Raw genomic sequence first — 26,918 nt, 5'->3', positions numbered from 1 at the left:
CTTCCCAGTGATGTAACTGTTGTTCAAAACCTTCGGCGCGGTCACATTAAGATCTCTCTCTCTCTCTTCAGAGCTCTTGTTCTTTAATCTGCCGTTCTCTGTTTCACATTGCCACCTGGGGCTATTTTTTACATTTTCATGTTATCTATTAATAATTCTGTCTGGGTTTGGCCAGAGGACAGCCAGAGAGGGAGCAGTGCTGGTATAGAATGACACGCTTCCCTTGTGGGCCCTCATGAATATGCATGTGAGCTTTAAATATGGGTAGCCCCCCACAGCGCCGCCCTAAGGGGCCAAGCTCCGCCCCCCGGTGGGTTCGGCGGCAGTCCGGGGGCGGGGCCCGCCCAAGGAAGTGGAGCGGATTGGTGTCTGGGGGGAGGACAGGTCCAATGGGCCGCAGGCAAATCTATTAGGAATGGATACGTGGCGCCGATTTTCCTTTCACTTGTAAAGTTTTAATTTCTGTTTTTGTGTTTGACCATGTAGGCATCTCACTGAAAGGGTGTGTGTTTTCGTCTCACAGCAACACACACTGATACACACCTTCTATAAAACAAATGCAAAATAAAGGCACCAACACATATATTAGAAGTCAAGCACTGCCAAGTAAAGATCTCCTACAGCGAGAGGTTGGAAAAAGTCCCCGCAAGTGTCATATCATTGTAAACAAATACATTGAGTTGTTAATTAATTCCTTAAAACACAATTAAATGTGTTTTCCGCTAAACCCTAATAACTGCAATTACTGCCCGCATCAGGCAAAAAGTATCTTGCAGTAATCTATGCTGGGCTATTGTTCTCCCCTGTCATTTTCTTCTTTAATTAAGTTGGACAGGGACCAAGTCCTCGAGGCAGCCCACGCAAAACTCTCCTCGCCTAGCTGCCTCCGCTTTTCTTTTCTCTCTCCGCCGAAACAATGCGTCGCCACGGCGGGAAAAGACGGCGAGCGGAGCGCCGCTCGAGAGAAAGGCGTGAGATATTACAACACGCCTAGAAACGTGATCTGGTTTTCCTCCGTCAGTGGGAGTGACACTAGATGGGAACTGTTCATATACAGTTTACTATTTGACTTAAGTTGAAACATGTGCTTGACGCAACAGAGAGAGGCATAATACAAATGCCGCGAGTTGAACAGAGGAATGATGTTTATCGGTTGTATATTTGATGTTTATTACGGCTGGCCCTACACAGGATACATGCGTTCTCTGTGTTCACTCCTACTCTGTTAAACTTGCCGAGCGCGATGAAAAGCTGTTGTGCGCCAATTTTCTATTTTTTTCCCCCTGTCGCTGACAGATGTTAGTCTTCTAAAAGACTTCAGTGAAATGCGAAAACATCCCTCAAGTTTCCAGCTTTAACCGCTCCCTTGTTGACTGTCATTTTCCTCCTCCTCCTCCTCTCTCGCTCTCTCCTCTCTCTCTCTCTCTCATCTCTCTCTCTCTCTCTCTCATCTCTCTCTCTCCTCTCTCTCTCTCTCTCTCTCTCTCTCTCTCTCCTCTCTCTCTCTCTCTCTCTCTCTCTCTCTCTCTCTCTCTCTCTCTCTCTCCAGCTCCTTTCTCTGTCTCGGCGGCTGTTGTTACCTATTGATTGATGTCTAATCTGCATTGTTTACGCTGTGTGTGTCAAGTCACTGGCGCGTGTCTATGTCAGATGTCTGCAACAGTGTGTTTATGGCGTGAAGGTATTTATTGCTTTCCACAGTCAGACTCCCTTCCCTAGTGTGAACAGGTGTAGGTAGGCCCATGTCTCGTTGCCAATAACCATGATGACAGATCCACACAAACACACGTTTGGTTGTTGCCAGTACTGTGAGCACACGCACACACACAATCACACTTAACCCTCCTGCGTATCCTCTGTGTGTGTGTGTGTGCGTGTGTGTGTGCGCGCGCCCGTCTATCTCCAAGGTGTTTCGGCGAGGACACGTGTATCTCCATCCCGGACATCGATGCGTGGTCATGGTGATGCAGCCCAGCGAGCCCCGCATTACCATCACCGGGGCGGAGCGCCTCGTCCGGCCCCGCCTCCGACCTGAGGGGGGCCCCGCGGGCCTGCCCCTCTTCCAGGACCTCCACATCAGCAGCACCGTCACCAAGGGAGACGCCTCCGCCCACCACACAGGTGGGGTATCCCCCCCCCTCCCCTTGGGCTGTTCCTCCATGGTGTAGTAGCCCCTCGTGCAGTATAGAGCAGACTTTCCCAGGCCTGGGCCACAGGACCCACTGTCCTGCATGTTCTAGATGTTTCCCTGCTCCAGCACACCTGATTCTAATGGGGCCGTTATGAAGCTCAGCAGAAGCCTGGCAACGTCCCATTCCTTAGAATCAGGTGAGTTGGAGCAGGGAAACATTCTAGAACATGCAGGACAGTGGGTCCTGAGGACCAGGATAGGAAAGGCTGGGATAGAGGGTGATGAGCGCTGGTAAGGACTCCTGGCTGATGGAGTTACCTTGCATGCAGGAGAGAAGGTTCTGTTGAACTGACACAGTTTAACATTTCACCTTATATGTGAGAGAACACAGTTGGTCAACACTCAAAGTTCAAGGCTGTGAGTGTTTTACATTGACGAGAGAAGAATAGAGTAGAGTAGTACTTGATGCTCAGGGGGAAATTGCAGATGTTACAGATGTTAACAGGCACAATAAAAAATATACAAAATAACAGGACCATCAACATTTTCAAAATGAAATCAAAACTACAATGTATATTACAGCAAATACAAAATGAATCCTTGGCAAGCCTAGTAAGTGCAAAACATGCCCACGGTGTGCAACACAGTGTTTGTAAAGTGTCCCTTAAGTAAGTCTGTGCAGCTGTAGTTATACCATAGTTTAATTCATGGAGATTTCTGAGATGATGTTAGAATACAAATGAGGTGTTAAGTTGTTTCGATACTTACTCATTGCAACACCCAGCCACAGTCAAACTCACAGGATAATGTTGTTACCAACAGCCACATGGCAGGCAACTTGTTTAACGCCAAGCAAAGTGCAAATAGGTTTTATTGGACCTGGAAATTGAAGCCGAACGTCTCATTCAATACTACCAGATCAAATTGAATAATTGAACACCTTCCTTGGTGATAATCATGTTTTGATAATCCCGTTGATTCATTTAACATGCATCTGCACAGCCTACGCTAAGAGCTTCCGGATGTTTCCTGTCCTGAGGACCACTTTTTAAGTGGCCTCGGGAAGACGGCATTGCTGAATCATTTACACACATCCATCTGTTCAGCCTTCCGCTTTCCCATCACAAGGGTTTGATCAGAGATCGCTTGTGTGTGTTAGTCAGCGCGCGGACCAGAGTACGTGTCTATGAAACGCCTGCAAGTGTGCCCACATCTACCCCGACCAATCCCAGACTCAGGCTGAGCCCATCTGGCTGTGGAGGCGTGGTGATGATGGCTCCAGGCAGACAGAGAGGAGAGGCCAGCTCCTGTCCTGGCCTCGGCTCCATCTTCCCGCACGGAGGCTCATCCTGAGGAGGTCTTCTTGCCCGCCACACACGCGATCCCGCCGGCCTCCCGCCCGGGCCCCCAGCCGCATATGGAAATGACATTTAAATCCACGCGTGAGTCTTTTACGGAGCGAGACTCGGAAACAAGGCAGAACAACCTCGGTCCCTCGTTCGACGCCCAATTACAGACTGATAAGCAGAACCCCGTTTTTTTGCCCTCTCTCTTTTGGTATTCCTCTATTGTGAGGCGTAGGGGGAGAAAGGAGGGAGGGAGGGAGGGCAGGCTGCATCACTTTCAGAACTCTGCGTCTCTTTCTCTCCCGGTGAAATGGAGACCACAGCTGGAGGGAAGAGATTAGTTTGTGTGTGTGTGTGTCTGTCTGTGTGTGTGTGTACACGGGGGGGGGGGGGGGGGGGGTTTGTGTGAAAAGACTTGATGAAGTTCCATAATGAGGAGATTTGGGGTCCTCTCAAGGATTAAGGATTCACACCAATCAAACTGGCGCTGGTGCAATATGTTACCATTGCAATCATTAATCACCCGTTCACCCTCTCTCTCCCTCCCTTTGTCTCTCTTCTCATGCTCTCTTTTCAGTCTCTCTCTCTCTCTTCTTACTCTCGTGCCATTCATCTGCTCTCCCAGCAGTGCTTCATCCTTCTAGTATGTGTGTCTTCTCTCCTCCTTCCTCTCCTGCCTGCTGTCTTCCTCTGGTTCTCTCGGTGGTCCTCTGCACCACACACTCGTGACTCTCTGACGTCTATTGCTGCACCCTTCCCTGCTTCTCTCCTCCACCAGACCATAACTCTCTTTCTTTGTCTCTACATCCCCCCCCTTCCCCTCCCCTTCCCCCACCCTGGGGAGTTTTAGCCCCAGCTGTGTCCTCTCCCCATCCCGGTCTTGTACTAACAGCAGATCTTCCCAGCCTGCTCCTGGTTGGCCGGGGGGAAAGTCCCGGCTGCCACAGCTTCTCTAACACCCCCCCCCCCCCCTCCTGAATGGGCATAGCAGACGCCGGCCCAGGGGAGAACACAGAGGCTGTGTGGCTGGTGCTGCTTACCTCTCGTTGGGGTGCCACTCTCAGACAAGCTGTCTGGGTGTTGGTTAGTGGCAGATGTGCTGATGAACAGAGTGGAGGGATGGAGGCTGGGCAACAAGCTGTCTGGAGGGATGGAGGCTGGGCAACAAGCTGTCTGGAGGGATGGAGGCTGGGCAACAAGCTGTCTGGAGGGATGGAGGCTGGGCAACAAGCTGTCTAGAGGGATGGAGGCTGGGCAACAAGCTGTCTGGAGGGATGGAGGCTGGGCAACAAGCCGTCTGGAGGGATGGAGGCTGGGCAACAAGCCGTCTGGAGGGATGGAGGCTGGGCAACAAGCCGTCTGGAGGGATGGAGGCTGGGCAACAAGCTGTCTGGAGGGATGGAGGCTGGGCAACAAGCTGTCTAGAAGGATGGAGGCTGGGCAACAAGCTGTCTGGAGGGATGGAGGCTGGGCAACAAGCCGTCTGCAGGGATGGAGGCTGGGCAACAAGCTGTCTGGAGGGATGCCGCTTTTGAACCTGTGTGTGTGTGTGTGTGTGTGTGTGTGTGTGTGTTTGTGTAGCCCACAAGCCAGGGGTCCTGGAGGAGATCATCCATAACCTGGACTACTGTGATGTGCTGGTGCTGGGGGAGGAGCTCCGGGCAGAGCAGGAGAGTCTGCAGCTCCACCGCAGCTCCCTGCTGGGGAAACATCTCGACGCCACCAACTCCTCCTCTGGGATGTCCATCTATGGTAGGTTACCATGGGAACCCAACCCCCAACTCCTCCTCTGGGATGTCCATCTATGGTAGGTTACCATGGGAACCCAACCCCCAACTCCTCCATTGGCATGTCCATCTATGGTAGGTTACCATGGGAACCCCCCCCCCCCCCAACTTCTCTTCTGGGATGTCTATCTATGGTAAGTTACCATAGGAACGACCCCTTCCCAGCTCCCCCCTAAACATGTTGTAAGGCTTTTGTGTTTCTTTTTTTTTGTGGACAATAAAACCTTGGTTCTCTATACAACACACTCCTCCACCTACCTGCATGCACAGTCAGTAACCATAGCAATAGATACATTATTTATTGGCATCTTCTTTCACTCTGGTAACCATGGTGATCATCTCCTGCCCTCCCGCCCCTCCAGGTGTGGACTCCATGTCTAATTACGAGCAGGTGATCAGGCAGGTGCGCTACCACAACTGGCGTCCCGCCCAGACCAGCGACCGGAAGTTCCGCCTCACCTGCTCCGAGCTCAACGGCCGCTACACCAGCAACGAGTTCACCCTAGAGGTCAGGAGGTCATCTACACTCTGCTTGTGGAAATCTTTACGTTTTCAAAGACCACAGACTCTCACTTCTCCACGGTCTGTTCCCAGAGAGCATCCAATTAAAACTGCTCATGGTCTTAAATGACTTCTGTTGTGCAGATGTAGTATTTACTGTATGTACAGAACTATGAGACAAGTGTAAAGAAGATTGAAGGTCTAGAAGAGAGATCCAAACAGCAGTACACTGGAATGTTCACACGGTACTTTAACAAGTCTTATTTGGTAGTTCCTGTTAATATATTGGCCTTTTTCCCTGCACCACCCAGGTGAGCATCCTACACAGTTCAGAGGCTGGGGAGCATGTCAATCACATGGTGGCCCAGCCCCAGTATATGCAAGTGGTCCATCATTCCTCCATGGTCCACAATCTTTACCCTTCCCATAACTCAGGTAAGACCATCAGCAGGTTTAGCTTGTTCTCAATCATTCGGGGTGACCAAACAGGCTTTTGATAACACACTCCTCACTGCCAATAAAATATAACCAGATACCCAGAGAGATCTGCAATCTGAAAACACACGGTTGATTACGTTTGATGTAATCAAATGCGGGGCTTGCACAGTCCACTCATCACTTTCACACGTGGGATTCGAACCGGTGAGCCCTGTTGATGCTAGTGGGCCGGCCTGAGTGATCCATCAGGGTTAAGGAGAGCACTGGGCCTCTAGATCTTGATTGTGCACATCGCATCCCAATTACCCACCCAGCTTAATTATTCATCCTCCTCTAATGGGCGGCTTAGTGTCCTGGAGAGCTTTGCAGACTCTGCTCTTAGACGCTGCAGCAGACGGTGTGTGTGTGTGTGTCAGAGAGAGAGAGAGAGAGAGAGAGAGAGAGAGAGAGAGAGAGAGGGGGTGGGGGAGTTCGAGAGGGAGTGAAAGGGAGAGAGACCAGTGTCGATGGAGGCTGGAGATAGGTACAGAGAGACACTGTGGTGTGGTGGGAGACTAGGGCACAAGTGAAATGAGTGAAAGTCTTGTTGACATGGTAAAGCATGTGTGCAGCATGTGTGCAGCATGCATGAGAGGGGAGTGAGACAGTTGGCTGGGACTGGAGAGAGTGGGCATATTAAATGTACTCTTTAGAACCCTTAGTAGTAAAGTCTCTTTTAGACATCAGAAGGCTTGGGTTTGGTCTGAGATTCTTACTCACACACTCACGCACACAGATGTAGGGAACTGGGATGAATCAATGATCTATTAAAGATTCCTTTGTATCCTCGCACACACACACACACACAAACGTCAATTTCAGAGTCTTGGTGAGATTTTAGATCAAGGGGAGAGCTCTCTCTGTGTGTGTGTGTGTGTGTGTGTGTGTGTGTGTGTATTCACTATCAAGGGTATGTTTATATTGAACAGACAGTGATTTATAAGAGTAGTCTTGCACAGAATTTCAGTAATCGCATGCATAAATGAGACGACTACATGTTTATGTTCAGAGGTTTGTCTATGCTTGTGCTTTTTACAATATACTTAACAAAGCTACTGGCAGTGGCAGTTTTAAGCTAACACTTTTCACTAAAGATGTTATGTTATGTCATGACATGTCATATAGCAGGTAACATTTATTCAGTCCCTCTGCCTCCCATATAGACATTTAAAGAAACACCAAACAGTAATTTACTTAACCCTTGTGTTATCTTCGGGTCATTCTGACCCATTAGTCATTGTGACCCACCGTCGTATTGCGACAACTTTACCGCATACAAAAACAAAGTGAAGCCTTTTCTTTTAACCGTTGGGCTGTCTCAGACCCCCCACATTGCAAAGGTTAAAAGAATATTGTTTTTATTTGTTTTTGTATTGGGTAAAATTGGGTAAACACAACGATGGTTCGTTATGAACCTTTGGGTCATGTAACCCGAAGGCAGCACAAGGGTTAAGAAGGCAAAACAAGCCACATTCACTAACCAGAACCTGAACACTTTGTTGATAGTTCATTAACAACCCGAGAACATGTAGATGTGCCCATGGCAGAAGTATAATTATGTGTGATAAACTTAAACATTCATGTCATATGTGCAACTCCCTGTTCTCTCCCTCTCTCAGGTGTTCCCAGCGCAGCGACCGTGGTGATAGTGATGTGTATCGCTGCCCTGGTGGTGGTGGTGGTGCTGGGCATCTACCGCATCCACCTGACACACCAGCAGGACATGAAGGCCTCCAGCAAGGCCCAGGGGGGCGGCCTGGACTGGGACGAGGCTGCCCTCACCATCACTGTCAACCCTATGGAGGTGAGGACGGGGGGCGGGAGAGACGAGAGATCCCAGAGGGAAATTCAAATGGAGGGGGAGAGACGGGGAGTGATGGGGGTGAGAAAAATAGCTGAGAAAAATAGAAAAATAGAGATCCAATAGACCAATAGATCCATTGAGAGATGATCGAGGTAGTGCGAGTATGGAGGGCGAGGAGAGAGGACCTGAGGAAGTACAGGAAGAAGCAGCGAGTGGAAATAACAAGTTTGAAAATAGAAAATGTAGCTGGGGGGGGGGGGGGGGAGAGGGCAGGGAGAGAGAGAGAACAAATGCATGAGCAATAAGGAAAGGTGAAAAGACGGAGACAGGGCACAGCAGGGTAGTGGAGGAGGACGGAGGGAGCGAGGGAGAGGGGGGGAGGGGGAGCGAGGGAGGGGAATTGGGTACATTGAGGATTGTGAGAAAGTCAGAGAAAGACAAGCAGAAGCAAAGAGACTCGTTTTGGGGAAGAGAAGGAGGGATGAAGAGCTTCCAGTAAAAAGGGAACAGTAACAAGGGAATAGGAAGCAGGAGAGGAATCCTCATTCAGGATGCCAGCACTGTGGTCAGCTATCAGTAGTCTGAGGGTCATCTCTCTGCTCTCTGCCACAGACCTTTGAGGAGCCCCAAGTTGCAGAGGAGGAGGTTAGCGAGGAGGAGGAGGAAGACGAGGAAGAGGAGGAGGAAGAGGACGACATCACCAGCGCCGAGTCGGATGACAGCGAAGAGGAGGATGTCAGAGTTCCCAGGGTGCAACAGGGAAACAAAAGGGTCCAGCCTGACTGGGAGAAATCTACATAAACCTATTAAATATATAAATATATATACACACATACAAATACAGTCACGCACACACTTACATCTACATACTCAACCCTCAATTCAATACAATAGGCTGTAGAAGACTTAATTGTGGCTTTAAAGATGGGGTGATATCTCCCCCTACTGGTGAGAAACTGAAACCTATATAAAATATTGAATTTGCAGTTCACAAATACACACAGGTGCACGTACACACACACACACACCCACACATACACACACACACACACACTTGTCCAGACTCCAGCCTGTGCTTCATTTGAAGGACTTGGTACCTTTATTTCAAATGTACTTTATTGCGAAATACAATACTCAGAAATACTATCCATAATACTACCCAAATATCTTGAGTACTCAAGATACCGTCAATAAGGCTCTCTGCCAGTTACTCAGACCCATCACAATGGCTTACCTATCCGTGACAGATAACCTGTCCTTTTATACTGAGACTGTGAGGAAAAGATACTATTACATGTGAAAATGTACTGCTGAAATGTTGTCAAACATGTATTCTTCGCCTACGTCTTCAGGGTACAAACATCTCCTCAGAATTGTTTGTTCTGTGGTCCTTTTACTCTTGGTTTCTCCCCAGTTGATTATGCTAATGTAAGTTGAGATTTAGGGAGCTTCTATTGTGTCTATACCATACATTGTGTCCGATGTATCAGATGGCATGGAAATTGAAAATTATCTTTACTGAAGAAAAAAAAAAATTCAGATTGATTTGCAGTATTTTAATACCTGAAAATATTTTTGGTTCATTGCAATGGAATATATATTTTATTTTATCACTGATAATTTCAAGCCTGGATGTGGCAGTCCAGGTGTGAAAGTGAAGAAATATATAGTGTAATTAAAAGGCACTATGAATAGTGAAGCATTTTATTGTGATCGATTGGACTTGCTACTGCAAAATATTGTTCTTACCCAGTGGAGGTGGATAACTTTTTTTGGTTCTGTTTTTTGGACACAATGATCGAGGAGAATCCTTGTACATTTTTCTACGCTCCTCGTTGTAAATAGTGGCTAGAGTAGGTGACCCCCGCCCTAAACCTGGCAAGCCCTGACCAGCTCCATCTGTATGTATGCACAATGAAGCCCCGCCCCCCATCTGTATGTACAAACACTCACCAATCCCTGCCCCTACTATTCTGTACATATTCACCAAAATCCCACCCCCTTCTAGATTTCGATGTCTTAATCATTCCAAATTGCTTCAATTTGGGTGGGGTTCTTTCTCCAGAAACGGAACAAACTTTTACCAGAAATTTTGATTTGAAGTAAAGAAATTATCCCATTTATCTAGAAAAATGATCATGGAAAGATTCAGTTCACTTGTAGTGAATTCCACGACTTTCACTGTCTCGTTTCTAAACTTTGTGGGCATTTTACTGTGTCTTTCTCTAGTCTAAGTCAATAACCATAGTTCTCCATACTACATCCAATAGAACTTAATGGTCCTGCCTTGAGGGGAGAAGGTCTGAGACAGGCCTCTGGAGGGTTCTGTTCCTGAGCAGAATCCCTCATCTGACACGGCAGGGTGGTGCTGTGTAGAGAAGCACAAGCTTCCAACTATCTAATCAAGCGAGGCCCCAGTATCTGGTGTCTATGTCATCTGTGAGGCACTAATGACATTTACACAATAATCTACACACTTAATCTTTCTCCGTCCCCTGAATTTATGATCCCCTGTTCTCTTTCTCCTCCCTTCTACAGTGCAAGCAGAGAAACCCCTCTGCTCTCTCTTTAAGACTAGTACCTTGTGTATAGATACATGTTCATGTAAAGTTCTCTAATGTTGTTTAGGGTCCCCCTCATCCCCTGTGGCACCTGTTCTTGTGACGTCACCGCCCCGCCCCCTTTATCCCTCAGTGGACTTTGCATCAACCCCCTTTCCTAATGTTCTCCCAATGTTTGGTTTAGAAAAGGAGAAAGGTGGAAAATACACTTTATGAACCTTGTAAAATGTGTCAAACCTATTTTTGTTTTTTTCCTCAACTTTTTTTTTTCCTTTGGTCTGGTTTTCCTAGTTTCCTTGGGATGGTCACTACAGCACTTTCTGTAAATTGGCCAATAAAGACTTGTTTTAGAATTGAGCTGTGAGTTTCATTAATTTGTGTGTGATTAGCCTATGTGTTTGTTAACAGGACAAATATGGCTCCTATTTGTCAAAATACAGACTTTTAGTGTGTGTAACAAGTGTTTCACTTTAACAATGCTACTAGAAGTAATTATAGAATGAATGGGACAGTTGATCAGAAGAATAAGGTCTTTGGAAAGATAGTAACTGTTCGCACAATAGAAGGAAACACACTGACACGAGCTATATTTCAAAGACGAGAGAATGGTTGTTATTATTTAGGATATTGGGTTTCTCTATTACATTTGTTTTATTCATTCTCATCAAATAATCATGCCATACAGTGGGACAGCGTAAACTAACAAGCACTCACAAAGGACAATTTGCAGTCAAATTTACAACTCAGTCTGTCAAAACAAGGATCCGAAAGTAATCAGTTCAGGTCCAAGTGGTTGCCGAATCGCTCCACTGTAGACAACAAAGTAAATCAAATCAAAAGATCAGCCACTTGTCCTACCTGTTGTATCAAGGTTTCTTTTATGTGCAGTCTCTCACAGAGGTTGCTAGCATCTCGATTAGCAACTGTAGATGATCGTGTGAAGGCTCGCCAGCCTGCACTCCACTCCAGTACTCTGGGAAACGAGTACATTGCAGACGAGGGTTCAATCAGTTCAATCCCCCCCAAAAAATAGAAGGCAGGGATAAACCCACCAGGGTAGCTACAGTCCCTCGTGTACAGTTCTCCAACCATCGCGCACACTCAACCTGCCAGCCCTGCCTGGGTGCCACTCACAAGAAGGCTGCCTCCACCAAGACCCCATTGGACACTTCCTGCCCCCGGTGCAAGGCCCACTACTCCATCCTGCCCGGTGGGGCCTGGGCATCCCTGAGAACACCCTCACAGCCCACGTCCACGACAAGGTCCAGGGACTCAGGAAACTGAAACGACCCAAAGTATCGAGGGTCAAGAAAGGTTCCCTGCGGAACACCGCCTGCAACATCTGCCCCAAGCGACGCAAGGCCCAGCACCCCATGCCACACCTGCAGTGTCAGCCACTGTGCCAAGTGCCTGAGGGAAGCACCATGGCAACCGGGCCTTCCAGGGCCACGTGCTCAGCAAGCCAATGGATGAGGGCCAGAAAGAGCCCTGCCTCACCCGCTGTAGGGTGCCAGGGGTGCATGGAACAGGGGCACCCGGGTCACCATGTGTCCACCACCGAGGAACCTACCCGTGGTAGGGGAGGCTGCCCTGCGCAGAGCCCTGGAGCAGGCACGGAAGGGCAAAATAAAAGGTTTTACAGCTTAATAACTGCAATGAGAAAGCTGAAATTCTGAAGCTGACATGCTGGCCATGGAGTGTCTCCAGAGCGGAGCGCCAGGGCTTGCTGTTGCCCCTCAACATCCTGCTGGACCAGGAGGCCTTGGTGCGGAACCATCTGGATCACCTGACCTCCAGCACCGCTGGGACCTTGGACTTTGAGGGAATCCTCGGTGACCTGCAAGGCATGCTGGACCGGAGCCCCAAGGTTTCATCTTCTCCTGGTACCCCTGCCCGGGACTGGCATCAGTGCGGTGGGTGTGCAGTCCTGCCTTGACAGAGGGCTGGCGTCGGAGGCAGCGGCAGCGAGGCTGAAGATCGCCACCTGCTGGCCAGACCTCCCATCATCTACCAGCACAACGTGAAAGGAGCCAGTGTGGAGGTAGGCTGGAACAGGAACACACAGATAAACACACACAGATAAGCAATATATAGGTAGGGGAGGCTGCCCTGCGCAGCGCCCTGGAGCGGGCACGGACGGGGAAGGAAATGGCAGATCTCCACATGGCTAACTCCCTCTCTGTGGCCTTTACCCAGCTTCCACAGAGAAACACTCACAGATAAGCAATATGGAGTCTACATGCTGGATGTTATTAATTCATGAGTTTGGCGTCTATCTGAGTTTACTCATTTAACCCTTGTGTTATCTTCGGGTCATTGTGACCATTCAGTCATTGTGACCCACCGTCGTGTTGCGACAACTTTACCTCATACAAAAATAAAATGAAGCATTTTACATTTAGTCATTTAGCAGACGCTCTTATCCAGAGCGAAAATCCAGATTTTCTTTTAACCGTCGACCCCCCACAGCACGAAGGTTAAAAGAAAATGCTTTTTCTTTGTTTTTGTATTGGGTAAAGTTGTCGCAACACAATGATGGGTCGTTGTGAACCTTCGGGTCATTGTGACCCGAAGGCAGCACAAGGGTTAAGTTCTCTGTCATAATAGTAAAAACTCTTACTTTAGATCTTCTGGATCGTTCCCATGGATGAAGAGGTGGACCCCTTTGACATCCACTTCCAGGACACTGTTGCCATGGGGACGGCCATGTTGGCGGAGATGGGCGTGGTCGTGTGGGGTCTGAAGGCCCGCTGGCTGGAGAGCGCCAGGCTCCGCCCAGATACACACGACCTGTTCAGAGCACGCTGCGTCAACAAGCCAGGAGCTGGGGAGTGGAGTTCCACCTACAGGGTGAGAATGTGTGTGTGTGTGCGTGTGTGTGTATGCACCTTAATTACTACTTTTCCAACCTCATCCTTGTTCCCAGGTCAGCACAGAGCACCACAGATACAAGGCCACACCTGAGGTTACACAGGAAGTTTACCTCGGCAGTCAGAATCCCACTTAGTCACACACGTGTCTGGGTGTATTTCAAAAGATATACATTTTTTCTTTTGACACGTCACATTTGACAATATCTACGTTAATTCAACAATACAAACGGAAAAAAACTGCTCTGAATGAGCTTCTGCTCTTTAACTCTATCAAAACCACCTTCATACACTTCACACTTTTCCATCAATAGAAATCCTGTCACACAGCATGAGGTAAACATGATAAACACTCTCCATAACCACCACGGAAGCAAAACACTTGTTAGCCTGGGACTAACGAGCCAGGAGGGGACCCTCTCGCTACACATCATAAAACTGACATTTCTAAACCGCGGCCAAGCCCCTCGTATCCCCGCGGTGCAAAGGTGCCCAGCTCTCAGCAATGGCCTCCGTGTCATCCTAATTATGAGACTGCTAAATGTGCACTGGCCAGAGCATAATGGGAGCTATAAAAAAGGATGCAAATTGATTGAGCATGAATAAAGTGTGTGTTTTCACAGCCCAGCCAGGGGTGGGGGTAATTGTGTTTGTGTAAGAGGGGAGGGGAGGTTCATAATGACTGAGGCAGTTGATTGGCTAATTACTGATTGGGCTGTTCCATGATTGGTTCAGCTCAAGCTTTTTAAGGGTGATTTAGTTTGTGCCATCCACAGGGTGCTTGTGTCATTGTAGATGAATGTGGAACATTCCGGAATATATGATGCATATTTGAATCCACTGTTATGTAAATCCCTATCAGCATCATCATGTATCCATGTTGAATATCCAATGTTCCAGGGAAGTCAGATGGCTGAGCGGTTAGGGAATCGGGCTATTAATCAGAAGGTTGCCGGTTTGATTCCCGGCCGTGCTAAATGACATTGTGTCCTTGGGCAAGGCACTTCACCCTACTTGCCTCGGGGGAATGTCCCTGTACTTACTGTAAGACGCCCTGGATAAACACCCTTGTGGTGTTTGTAAGCATCACAAGCAAACACACACACACACTCGCATTTTCTCTTTCACCCACACACACACACACGCTCTGGATAAGAGTGTTTGCTAAATGACTACATGTAAATACAGTAAGTGCTGTATTCACCTGGATATGTAAGGCCATTAGTCTTCCATATTCCATAACTGTCCAGATTAGAGGAAGGTCTGTTGTCAGTTTAACCATCGAACAAAGGAACCCCATCAGGTGACAGTCATATCATTTGATGACACTCGCCTGCTGGCTACATTAGTTATCTGTTTCTCATGAGGCTGTTAAGATGTTCTCTGTCTATATCTAAGAGGCTCTTTATGCTTCAGAGAGACTTTGCAAAGTCATCGATGACCGTGCCTGGTTATGTCATTGAGTTGGTGCAATCCTAGCCATTCAGCTGAACGTTAATCAAAGGATCATGTTGTTTAATTGTAATTTGTTTAACTACAACATGCTCTTCTGGTTCTACCCATTGGCACTTTTCACAATGCATGCTTCATGTTTTGGCTACCCTAAGTCGCTTTGGATAAAAGCGTCTGCTAAATGATTAAATGTAAATGTAACCCCTGTGTTCAGACCCAGAATCGGAATCACCACAGGTGATCTCATCACCTGCTGAGCTTTGAAGGCTGTTTGCCAGCAAAATCTCACAGCATTCTTAAAATCGCTCAGTTTTGGAGCAGATTATGCTCATTCTCTCTTCCAGGGAGAGAGCCAGACAGCAAGTAGAGTTCAAACGTAGCGCTTTCTAGAGGGTACAGTTAGAAGTGCAGTTACTACATGTGACCAGCAGATGGCAGCATGTAGCTGTACAACAGTGACCCAGGTGGACACGCACGTACCCATGAAGCTGTAAAACCTGTGTCCTGGATATGACAGATATCACAGTAGGTCAGCTTCAATGACAGACATCACAACTTCATAGGTGTGTCCATGGGGAAAACATGAATATATATATATAATATCTAGGGAGCCTCTCAAAAACAGTAAATGATCTTAAATTAAAAATGATCTATAAATGAAAAACTGTTTAAATGAAATGTACAGAAATCATTGACACTAATGCTGGGGTGAGCTAATGAACAGAGCAAGTCACACTTGTATGTTTTCCGGGACATACCGCACAAGTGTGTGTGTGTTTACAAAACTCCATGGTTCACTGGCGGGTGAATGGCGACACTATGACTCAGCCGTGATGGGTGCACTGTTTGTGCCTTCTGCTTCCTTGCTTATTGGGGGCAAAGGTTAACCCTGTCCTCTAAGGCACTGAAAGGGCACAAGCACTGACACACACACCAACACGGTCAGGGGTTTAAGCTAAGGCTACTAATTAGCCCGAGTCTCCTCGGAGTAGATGGGGAGCCCATGTGTGTATGCATGTTCCCGTCATTGCTAATTTGAGATGGACACTTAAGTGTAACATACTGCTGCTAATAGGCAGTGGCTGACATTTAAAAAGGTTGAGAAGGCAGGGCGGGGGTCCGACACTCTGCCTGTGTGGAGGGGGTCCTCATTTAAGAAACTTTTAGCTTTGGCTCAGTAAGTCCAGTGATGTAAACACGAGAGAGGAATTAAGACGCCTCGCTTCTAGAAATCGCCGGACCAAGTTTCTCTCGCCCTATTTTTCGGTCGGTTTTCCTTCCGAGTCTTTCTAGACACACACTTCTTTATGTATATATATAGATATATATATAAAAAGGGGGACGCGAGGAGAGAGGAGCGGGAGGCCAAGAAGGACGGCCGAGGGAAAGAGGGAGCGAGAAAGGAGAGATAAAGATGGATTAGAGCTTGCACCATACTGAGACTGTGTTTAATGTTCATCTCTCCAGCTGCCTCGTGTACATCCCAGATCGACCAATAGGACTCCGACGCTGACATTCTTGTGGTGTTTGTAAGCATCACAAGCAAACACACACACACACTCACATTTTCTCTTTCACCCACACACACACACTCGCTCTCCATCTCACACACACAGGTGCTAAAAGCCAGTGTTTGGCTGAGCGGTCCCCACTCTAAAGACTCTTTAGGGGTCTCCTATGGCAACGGAACAATGGAGAACATCAAAACAACCCACTCCTCAACCCACCTAACTACCAGAAGATACTCCTACCCCTGTTCCCCCATAGCTCCCATCTAACAGATCCTGCCCGTCTTCAAGCAGTAGTGCTTCAGAGAAATCCTCAAAAGAATCAACTGAGCTTAAAATACACTTTGCCAGTCAAGTCGAATTGATTCAAGCTCTCTAGTCCAAATGTGTATAAAAGACACAGTTTGTCTTGAAACAAGACGGTTGTAGTCCTCTTCTTCAGTGTTCTGTAGTCCACCCCCTGGGCATCCTGCCCCTCCTGGGCATCCTGCCCCTCCCTCTTCCCACGCCCCCACTCCTCAACCTATCACAGGACATGACCTGGCATGGTGCGACAGAAAAACTCAAAGGAAGTCACTTGAGAAATCCCAACTAAAGCTCTCCCGGCTGTGTCCACACCAGGAAGGCCTCTCCCTTCCCAGAATCCTGTGCATGCTCCTAGTATTTTGACCTCTGACTGTGTTTGTGTGTGTGTGTGTGTGTGGGGGGGGGGCGTGAGGCTGCTGTCATCCTCAAATGAATCATGTCCATGCTTATAAAGCCTGCAAAGAGTCAACAAGACCCCAAAAAGCTACTTTTATGTTTATGTGTAGCAGCATAAATAATCTGCTCATGTTTTTGCTTCATGCATGCAGCCATTTTTACCCAGGTCACACAAAAAGGATGCGACAACTCTGACATGCATGAAGAGTGGATAGAAAAAGTGTCTCTGCCTCTTGAGGAGCCCGTGTTTGAAGAGATCAGTCAAACAGGTTACAGAGAAACCACATCCTTTGACAAACCAACGTGTCTGAAGTCGCCCCCCCCCTTCATTTCATCTACACTATGGGGTGTGTGTGTGGTGGTGGTGGGGGGGGGGGGTATCACAGAACGAATGAAACGTTAACTTTTTTTACATAACGCCTCCACCGAAAGAGAAGCGGCGAGCCTTAACCCTTGTGTTATCTTCGGGTCATTCTGACCCATCAGCCGTGTGACCCACCGTCGTATTGCGACAAATTTACCTCATACAAAAACAAAGTGAAGCATTTTCTTTTAACCGTTGGGCTGTCTCAGACCCCCCACATTGCAAAGGTTAAAAGAAAATTATTTTTATTAGTTTTTGTATTGGGTAAAACTGGGTAAACACAATGATGGTTCGTTATGAACCTTTGGGTCATGTGACCCGAAGGCAGCACAAGGGTTAAGGAGATTTCCTTTTATGAATTATGTATTATTATCTTTCTGCCCCACCTCTCCATGGAAGAAAACAGCCCTTCAACCAGAACAGCCTTCTCACTCCATCCCCTTTATGTCGCTCAACATACCAATTTACTTTTTGGGGGGAAAGGGGGGTCCTGGGAGGAAGAGAGAGAGATATGAGCCCCCGGTGTCGTTCGACATGGGAAGAGAGGAGAGCGAGCGCGTCAGAACAAGACAAGCCGGGAAGGGAGAGCAGGAGGGGGGGGGGGGAGCCCTGACGGACAGCATAATGGATGCGCCGAGGCAGGTGAGGCAGGAGATTAAGTCTGTCATGATGAAAGTGCAGAAAACGCCGGAGAGGGATGGAGAAGGGTAGATAAGAGATGTGGAGCGTAATCTGAGGAGAGGGTGAGAAACAGGAAGACGAGACCAGCGAGGGAGAGGGAAAACTAAAGCAACACCGTGTACGTCATGTTAATGAAGACCGAAAAAGATGCGCGTGTTTGTGCGTTCAAAACGTGGCACAAAACGAGTGAGAGAAACTGAGTTTGTGTGTGTGTGTGTGTGTGTGGGGGAGAGAGAGGGAGGGGTAGGGTTGAAACGGGTGAGAAACACTGACTTTGGGGCATGCGGAGGCAGATGCGAGTCATGGCAGACCTGCCACACCGCAAGGCGCACCTCAGTCGGGTATAGAAGTCATTATTTGACGGGATCTAACAACTACTCATCGCACACTTCCACCCTTCTCCAGGAAAAAAGTCCCGTCTCTCAGGAAACAAGCCGCTGCATTATTTAAGGCCACTAACGACATGATTTGAATGACATCTTCAGAATTACCAATGCACGACACACAATACGGAGCCCACAAAACCACAGTGATGCAGCATTATACCCAGGAAGTTGTTTTGCTATTGTTTCCTTTTGCATACATCCGTTGCTTCTCATCTTCCTTTCCAGTGTCCTGACAGAGGGGAAGGGCTGGAGGAGGGCTGTGGACTGCCAACGTTTCTTGATACAGACCAGTCCACTAATGGGGTTGACATTCAACAGCCAAACATCCCCAGAACAACCCGGAACTGACATATTAAGATTCACAACCAACTTGAAGTACATCTATAAATAACATGTAATTCCCGCACAAGCGCACAGATATCCTTGACTGACTACAATCCCAATCCTCCAACACTGATATGAAATATGCTGTTTGTGTTGGATCCCCCCGCTGCCGGTATTTGATACGGAGGGCGGATGTGATGGTTCTAAACCTGAGTCAGTCAGAACTTTGAACGTCGGAACAAAGCCCGTTATGTGATCAAAGTTTAGCCTTGCTTTCTCTGGCACTGTGTTTTGAAAATCCATTCATGCTTTACAGCCGAAACTGGTCTCTGTTGATAATATCATAATCACGTCAGAAAGCCTGGCTTTTTAACGTGTGTGTGTGTGTGTGTGCGTGTGTATGAGATAAACACATTGACATATGACCAGAGAGGGGACTGCAATATGTGGAGCAGTCACTGGTTCGAAAGAAAATCACGACACGGATACATGTAAACTAGCAACGCTTTGATTTAGAAGGAAAAAACGAATGCTCCGTAGAAAAGAAAAAAAAATCCAAACAAATAGATTTGGTTTGGTTCGTTTGGTTTTTTTATTCACATTTAAAAGATGCTCATGGTAGCACATTCCTACACCTGTCTGGGGAGAACGTCGTCTCTGCCAAACCACTTCCTGTCCTGCAGATAGATCTCAAAAACCATAGAAAAAGAAACAAAGTAACAAATGCTCAAAGGAAAAAAAAAAGTAGGACATCAGCATCGGGGGGGGGGGGGGGGGGCAAAAAAACAAAAAGAAAGAAAAGAACGCTAGAAAAGCAGCATGTCCATGTTTTTCAAACGGCCTCTGGTTCCAGAAAGGGTCTGTTCTCCTTTCATGGAGCAGGCACACTAACAGTCGTCGCGGATTCCCGTGTGGATCAATCGCAATCATCGCTGCTCCAGCGGACGGCTGGTAACACCTCCTCCTCCCCCACCCCCTCTCCCCCACACCACGCCTCATCTCACTGGGGGGCCTGCGGAGGAGGAGGGGGGGGGCGACACCGGAGTCAGCCGTGTCGGGCTGAGAACATGGACGGTGTCTGTCGTGTCTTCTACCAGGTTTAAGGGTGCCTTTTTGCAGAGGGAGGTTGAAACACCACACACACACACACTTCCTCTCCATATATATATATATAGAGAGAGTTAGCAAATGTATGAGATCAGAGAAGTGAGCCTGGTCCTGCGAGTGTGTGTCCTCTGAATGTGGCTGAAGCTGGAGTCTCAGCAGAGCCTGCTATAGGATTGGAATATAAATATGAATATAAATATCTACAAGGTTCAGAGGCTTCCCCGGAGGCTGTAGATATGGTCGGACGCATCACAACACGCTCCCCTCACACACTCACACACATCATTCCAGAAGCTTCCACACTGCCAACGCAACCACATCATCTTGCCTCTGCTTTAGTCCGACCCCCCCCCCCCCTCCCCCTCTCTCTCCATCTTCTCGTCCGTCCATCCATCAGATAGTCCGTAGGTCTGAGCACCTGGGCAGCAGTGAGCGGGGGGTAAAAAAAAAAAGCAAAGCTAAAATCAGAACGTCTCAAGCCGGCACTGGGTGAAGCGAGCCCTTGGGAGTGGGCTCGCTCAGCGCTCTCTTCCTCGTCATCCTCATGATCACCAGCAGAAGTCCTGTCGTTGGGGAGCTGTCTGCTCGGAGGCAGTTCTATCCATGCTCCAACGTAGAGGGGACTCGTCACGGTTTCCCGGGTGTGTGTAAAGCGTGGGTGGGTTGTGTGTGTGTGTGTGTGTGGGGGGAGGAGGAGAGGGGGGAGGGGGTCACTGGTACTGGAGGTAGTTCTTCAGGGTCTGGGGCAGCGGGAGGGAGTCGATGTGCTGGATGCGGTCCCGCCCCAGGGCTAGCCTGGCCACTCGCCTGCACAGGTCCATCAGGGGGAGGGGCTCAGCTGGGGGGGGACAGGAGAGAGACGGCCTGTTAATGACTTCACACACGCTGCCACCAAGACCAGTAACTCTAATCACATTCAGATTACAAAATACAGTGATTATACACTTTCTATCTTTAAGGTGTGCGTGTGTAAGAGAGAGAGACCCTTAGACACTAACTTCTGTTTTGCATTCCCTGTTTGCTGCAGTGTGTGTGTGTGTGTGTGTGTGTGTGTGTCTTTCACGTGCATCCACCTGACAGTTCCACCTGCCACAACCATCTGTTGGGTCTGGATGACCTCACAGCAGACACACTGCTGGACACCCAGGGTGTGAAGGTGATACTCAGGGACACACACACACCAACGCAGTACACAGTCAATCACGCACACACCTGTGCACTCATTTCTTTAGACACGCACAAGCAACTTTTCTTATGCATTCCATCTTGCGTAGGCACACACACCAAGCTAAATGACTGGCCTTTTCTTGGAGAAGACTGATCAGAGGATGCCAAGGGGGGCCCCTGGGGGCTGTTCTAAATGGACTGGTGCCCTTGTGGCTACGTGGCCACTGCATGGAAACTAGGGCTGTAACAACGAATTGATGAAATCGATAAAAATCGATTATTAAAAGCATTGGCAACGAATTTCATTATCGATTAGTTGTGTCGCGCGATTATTATGCCACTCTAAGTCAAGGAGATGTTTGAGTATTAAAAAAAAAGTTTAGTTGAGCGCGGAGCGGAAGTAGAGGAAAGGCCATCGGAGAGACGTTGTTGAGTAACGTTGTTCTGAAACACATGGCGGAGGCAGAGAAATCAGTACGACCCAAGTCATCCAAGGTGTGGGAGCATTTCACACTTAATACATTGTGTTAATTGACCGAGGTGAAGTTAGTTTCATATTCGACATTTGTCTCACAATCGGAAGACGCTACTTTGCAGCATCACGTTAGGGACCGGGTGAAAACTACCCATACCATTTTGAAAAATGTAGACTTTTATAACATTTTTAGGAATATAAAACCTCAGACACCTGAGTATCTTAACAATGTCTGGTATACGTCCACAGCCTTTACTTTTTCAATTAAGTTTCAAATAAAATGATAGAAAATCACTCTTTGAAAATAGCTGAATCCTCGCAAACCTTAACTTTTTTCAAAGTTGTGTCAAAAAATCTTAAATATACACCAGATTATTATAATGAAGTCTGGCCTACTTCCACAACCTTTCAATTTTCAATAAAGTTTTAACCCTTGTGTTATCTTTGGGTCATTCTGACCCATCAGTCATTGTGACCCACCGTCGTATTGTGACAACTTTACCGCATACAAAAACAAAGTGAATAATTTTCTTTTGGGAGGTTAAAAGATTTTTATTTTTATTTTTTTAAACACAACGATGGTTCGTTATGAACCTTTGGGTCATGTGACCCGAAGGCAGCACAAGGGTTAAACAAAACTCAAATAAATTGCTCATCTTGGAAAATAGCATTAAATCCACGCTAATATTAATAACTTTTTCTAAATTGTGTGCCTGTTTGTGCACATTCTGAAGATGTTTTGCACTGTGAATTTGCACTGTCAGTTTTGTTTTTGAATAAAGGGTTGGAAATTAATGCATAAAAAAAAAAAAATCGGATTCATCGATTAATCGAAAAAAAGAATCGACAGATTAATCGATTATTATCCCAGTGCCCTTTTAAATCCAAAGCTAAATACGTTAATTAAAAATGCACTTGGAACAGATGTGTGTGCTGAGTCACTCGAAAGCCAATATGTACTCCAGCAGGTGTTGAGACTGGAGCCACATGAGGCGGTGGCACGCTGCCGGGATGGACGACAATTGAGAGCCTGTGTAGAGGTACAGACCCCACCTCCATCCTCCCATGAGAGGTACAGACCCCACCTCCATCCTCCCATGAGAGGTACAGACCCCACCTCCATCCTCCCATGAGAGGTACAGACCCCACCTCCATCCTCCCATGAGAGGTACAGACCCCACCTCCATCCTCCCATGAGAGGTACAGACCCCACCTCCATCCTCCCAGACCTGCCACGCAGACCAAGCCAGCATGCCCAGCACACCTCCAGGAGATGGATCTGGCCTCATTACAGCATTTACCAAATGCAATCAGTGACCCCCCCCCACACACACACACACATAGCCTCGGCAACCCCACCTCCCTCCCGGTTTGGCCAATAACGGCTGGTTACCATGGCAGCAAGCACCCCTATGCACAGGGGTGTCCCCTTTGACGTGTGTTGCATGGTGGAGAGGAGCCCGTCAGCCTGTTCACCCCCCGTTGCTGTGTGCCAGCGCGTGTGTGCGTGTGACGGAAAACACATCATATCTCCTGGGAATCAGGCTCAAAATAGTCCTGAGAGAGACTGAGGGAGAGGAGAGAGACGGAGAAAGAGAGAGCCAGCGAGAGAGAGAGAGAGAGAGAGAGAGACGAGAGAGGAGAAAGATGGAGAGAGAGGCAGAAAAAGAGAAACAGAAAGAGAGGGAGAGAAGGAAGATGGAGGGGGGGACAAAAAGCCAGCAGGCTCCTAGCATCACCAACTCAATAAGGATCCTGATAGGTGCTCAATGAGCCCGAAACAGGCGGCAGGGCTGCAACATGGTATTCAGCGTGGTGGAGACTTCCTCAGGGAGAGGACTGGACTGATGAGGACGTTGGTCTGCCTCCTGGAAGCTGGCCAATCCCAGCGCGCTGTGTGCTTTGCCAACGGCGACAAGTAGTCCTGTAGAGAGGCGGGTGTCTGAGGTGGAGTGTTGCTATTCTCTACTGAGGAAGAGACATCCATCAACTGTCTCAACCAGACCACTTCTGCACTGTGTGTGTGTGTGTGAGAGAGAGAGAAAACACATCCCAGCTCCTAGGAGTCAGGCTGCAGAGTCCTCAGAGATAACGTCGGGGGGGAATGTGCAGGGCAGAAGGAGGGGAGAGCAGGCAGCACTGCAGAGAGGAACCCCAGTGCACAGTAACAGGAGAGGTAGAGCTACTAGGAGAGACAGAGACTGTGTCTGTGCTCCTTGGTAACCCCTCTCTCCCCCACGGTGGAGCTGGCGCCCAGACGTGAGGGCAGCATGGTGTGGTCTGCCCCCGGCTCCAGCTCCACTCCCTGCCTCCCTCAGCTGACTAGACGGGTGGCCCTCACCACACTCCTTCACTAGAGAGTCCCTGCTTCTGTACAGTGGCCTACGTTGTGTGTGGAGTTCCTGTGTTGCTCGGCATGACATGTGCCTGTGTGTATGTTGGCTGTCGGAACCCGTCAGGAAAACCTGCCGCCATTCCCGCCAACCACATCAAGCAGGCCAGAGGGAGATGAACTGGGAACCAGAGCAGATGAACAGGGGGCTGGTCCCGCTTGAACGGACTGGGCCCTCTCTCTCTCCCCTGACCTGACACACGGGCCGTCCTTCACTCACCTCTTTCCTCCTCGCTATACATCTTCCTCGCCAGCACTCTGTCTTTCCTAATGGCGGGGAGTGTGACGGGCTTATGACACGCGGGGGAGAGGGACGGGGGGGGACAGACGCCTGCAGGAAGATGGACGACACGTTTGACGGATCGTCACCGTGAAAGATGACCCCTTACGCATCCTCAAACTGAGTACCACACCAGGCCCAGTGGTACAAAAGTACACTTTTTAAAACCGGGTGTCGATGCAATGAAACAGGACTGCAAACACACATACGCACAAAGAGGAATATTGTATACGCGCACACAGGAAAAAAGCAGGTGCCAGTCAGTTGGAGGAAAAAAAACTGAGCAGCTACAGCAGAAAGATAAGAGGAGGGATTGAGGCCAGCAGTGAGAGAGCTGTTGCTCCTGCATCAGTACCTCTGCTCTCCTGTCTGAAAAGCAACAGGTGACTGTCTGGCTCTGACGCACATCCACCCCCAACACTCCCAGAACTTCATATAGCTACTGACCCAATAAAATAGGCTGTGTGTGTGTGCGCGCGCGCGTCTGCATGCACCTACCTGGGTGTGTGAGGAGTGTGTGTATGCCTGCGCGGGAGCACGCATGTGTCTTACCTGAGCGTGTGTGTGTGCGCGCACTGCAATCTAAACTCGACCCACTTATGTCATTTCGAGAAGACGAGCACTGCAAGAGGTCCCCCTTGTTCCTGTTTGTGCTCCAATTTACTCCCCCGCCCCATCTCCAAACGCCACACCTCTCTCTCCTCTGTCAGGCCTGGGCGTCAGAGGGGACTGGCGCCAACAGGACGTGTGCAGATACAATTGACTTGTTGACCCATTTCTCTGCTTATCTAACAAAGTGCACGTGTGACCCAGTTCAATAGCCCACCCCGGAGTGTGCACGCGCGCGTGTGTGTGAGTACTGGAAGTACATGCAGAGTGTGACACGGTAGAGAAAGTGAGGGAGAGATTAAGAGTAGCAGTTCGTGGCACAGGAGAGAATGGGGAGGTACAAGCTGGCCTCCCTCAAATTGGAAATGTCAGTGCCCAAATTGAATCGTTGACTTGTGCTGAATCCGATTGCTCAGTGAACCGGCTGACTAACTATCCTCCTCTCCTCGCTAGCCAGCGCATTATTGCCAGACAGCGGCTAGCGCTCGGGACCATGACCCCCAGACAGGAGCTAAATAAATAACTAACTAATAAAACTCCCGTTAATGTATCCACTAAACCCTGCAGTGGCTCTCTAACCCCACCCACTCCCCACCCCCTCCTTCCACTCAGGTCTGCTAGATAATCAGGGCCTCTAAATGCCGTAATTCCACTCGCCGCCCACTTAACACAACGGGCAGTGCTGAGACTGGGTCGGATACACACACTCAAATCACTGAACCAACATACATTATGGAGTACAAATAAACTTACATGAACAAACATTGCATACAAGTGCTAACGTGCCATAAATGTAACTGGAAAGGCCTCTACCATGGTTATCACTGAAACCTTTTCGGGCCAAATTTGTGCCCCATTTATACCATATCAGACACACACGCAGTCAGAAGAATTAACCAAACCCAGAAGAAATGATTTCCCTCCACACCCGCTCTGTAGCCAACCCACTGTAAGCCAACACTTACTGTACTCTCTCCGTTTGATCAATTTGACACCCTGCGCGCTACGCTAAATTGTTTCCACGGCAACTTGTCATCGCAATCAGGGCGCGCATGCATTGATGCCGAGGTTTGGGCGAACAGATTCTGAAGTTGGGGAGAGACAGGGAGTAGAGGAGAGAAAGAAGGCGAAGAGAGGGAGAACGGACATGGAAAGGGCGTAGGCGCGGCGCCATTGTGAAAGAGCATTCATTTGAGATGGATGATGGTTTGAAAAAAGCTGAAGGAAAAAAAGGATACAACAACGTTACCCGTTTCTCGTTTGATTTAAAGGGGTTTATCTTGCTGGTAGCCTAGTTGGTGTGTGTGTGTGTGTGTGCCATCTCACTCTGGGGCCAGGGGAGCAGAGCCCCCCACTGTACTGTTACCAGAATAGACCCAGCCAGTAAGCTTGATCCTCCACCCATTTTTAGGGGACTTGCAGACTTTTCTGGAGAAAACGGGATAAAAATCGATACGTTGTCCTGCTCAGAGGGCGAGGTCGAGTGTCTGGAGGGAGGGAGGCAGAGAGAGGGGATAAAGTGTTTCTGAAGAACAGATCAGAGAGTTGCATTAAAGCCGGGTGTTAAAGGGACAATTCGGACTTGGAGGGAGAGAGAGAGAGAGGGAGAGGGAGGGAGAACGAGACAGAACGAGACAGAACGAGACAGAACGAGACAGAACGAGACAGACAATGAGAAAGAGAATGAGAACGAGAGAGAGAAGTGTTAAGACCCCTTCTCTCCTCAAATGGAAGAGGACAGGGAGGAGACGAGAGAGCGCGAGAGAGAGCGAGGGTAGGTCTCTCCCCCGCCTCCTGTGACTAGAACAGGAACACCGTTTGGCTTCCACAGGGAGTGGTGGTGGTGGTGGTGGGGGGGCTCGTCTCTCTAAGCATGCATACGAATCCTCCCCATCTTCCAGGGAGTTAAGATATTACGCATCATTAGTGCATGTCGCCATACATCATGCTCCAGAGCGTTTACTACACAACAGGAAGGAGGACTGCATCCGCCA

The 26,918-nt window shown here is 48.5% G+C and overlaps 2 protein-coding genes across 3 annotated transcripts in view; one reads left to right on the top strand and one right to left on the bottom strand.

Annotated features, from left to right (window-relative positions):
* LOC134029330 (calsyntenin-2-like) overlaps positions 1-10,964 on the top strand; it is an 87,357-nt gene extending 76,393 nt beyond the window's left edge. Inside the window, 7 exon segments of the mRNA XM_062473416.1 lie at positions 1,908-1,948; positions 1,951-2,121; positions 5,059-5,229; positions 5,627-5,772; positions 6,077-6,200; positions 7,862-8,046; positions 8,659-10,964. Of these exon segments, the coding sequence (XP_062329400.1) occupies positions 1,908-1,948; positions 1,951-2,121; positions 5,059-5,229; positions 5,627-5,772; positions 6,077-6,200; positions 7,862-8,046; positions 8,659-8,856 (1,036 nt within the window). The 3' untranslated portion in view covers positions 8,857-10,964.
* Positions 10,965-19,462: 8,498 nt separating this feature from the next.
* Positions 19,463-26,918, bottom strand: part of LOC134028780 (SPRY domain-containing SOCS box protein 4-like) — a 31,572-nt gene continuing 24,116 nt past the window's right edge. For both annotated transcript variants that reach the window (XM_062472582.1, XM_062472583.1), the window contains one exon: positions 19,463-20,839. In XM_062472582.1, coding sequence (XP_062328566.1) covers positions 20,712-20,839 — 128 coding nt within the window. In that variant the 3' untranslated portion in view covers positions 19,463-20,711. The remainder of the gene's footprint in view (positions 20,840-26,918) is intronic.

Source organism: Osmerus eperlanus, chromosome 11, assembly GCF_963692335.1.
Source record: "Osmerus eperlanus chromosome 11, fOsmEpe2.1, whole genome shotgun sequence".
Taxonomy (NCBI): Eukaryota; Metazoa; Chordata; class Actinopteri; order Osmeriformes; family Osmeridae; genus Osmerus; species Osmerus eperlanus.
Note: the sequence above shows the minus strand (reverse complement) of the source record. Positions and strands in the feature narration are given on the sequence as shown.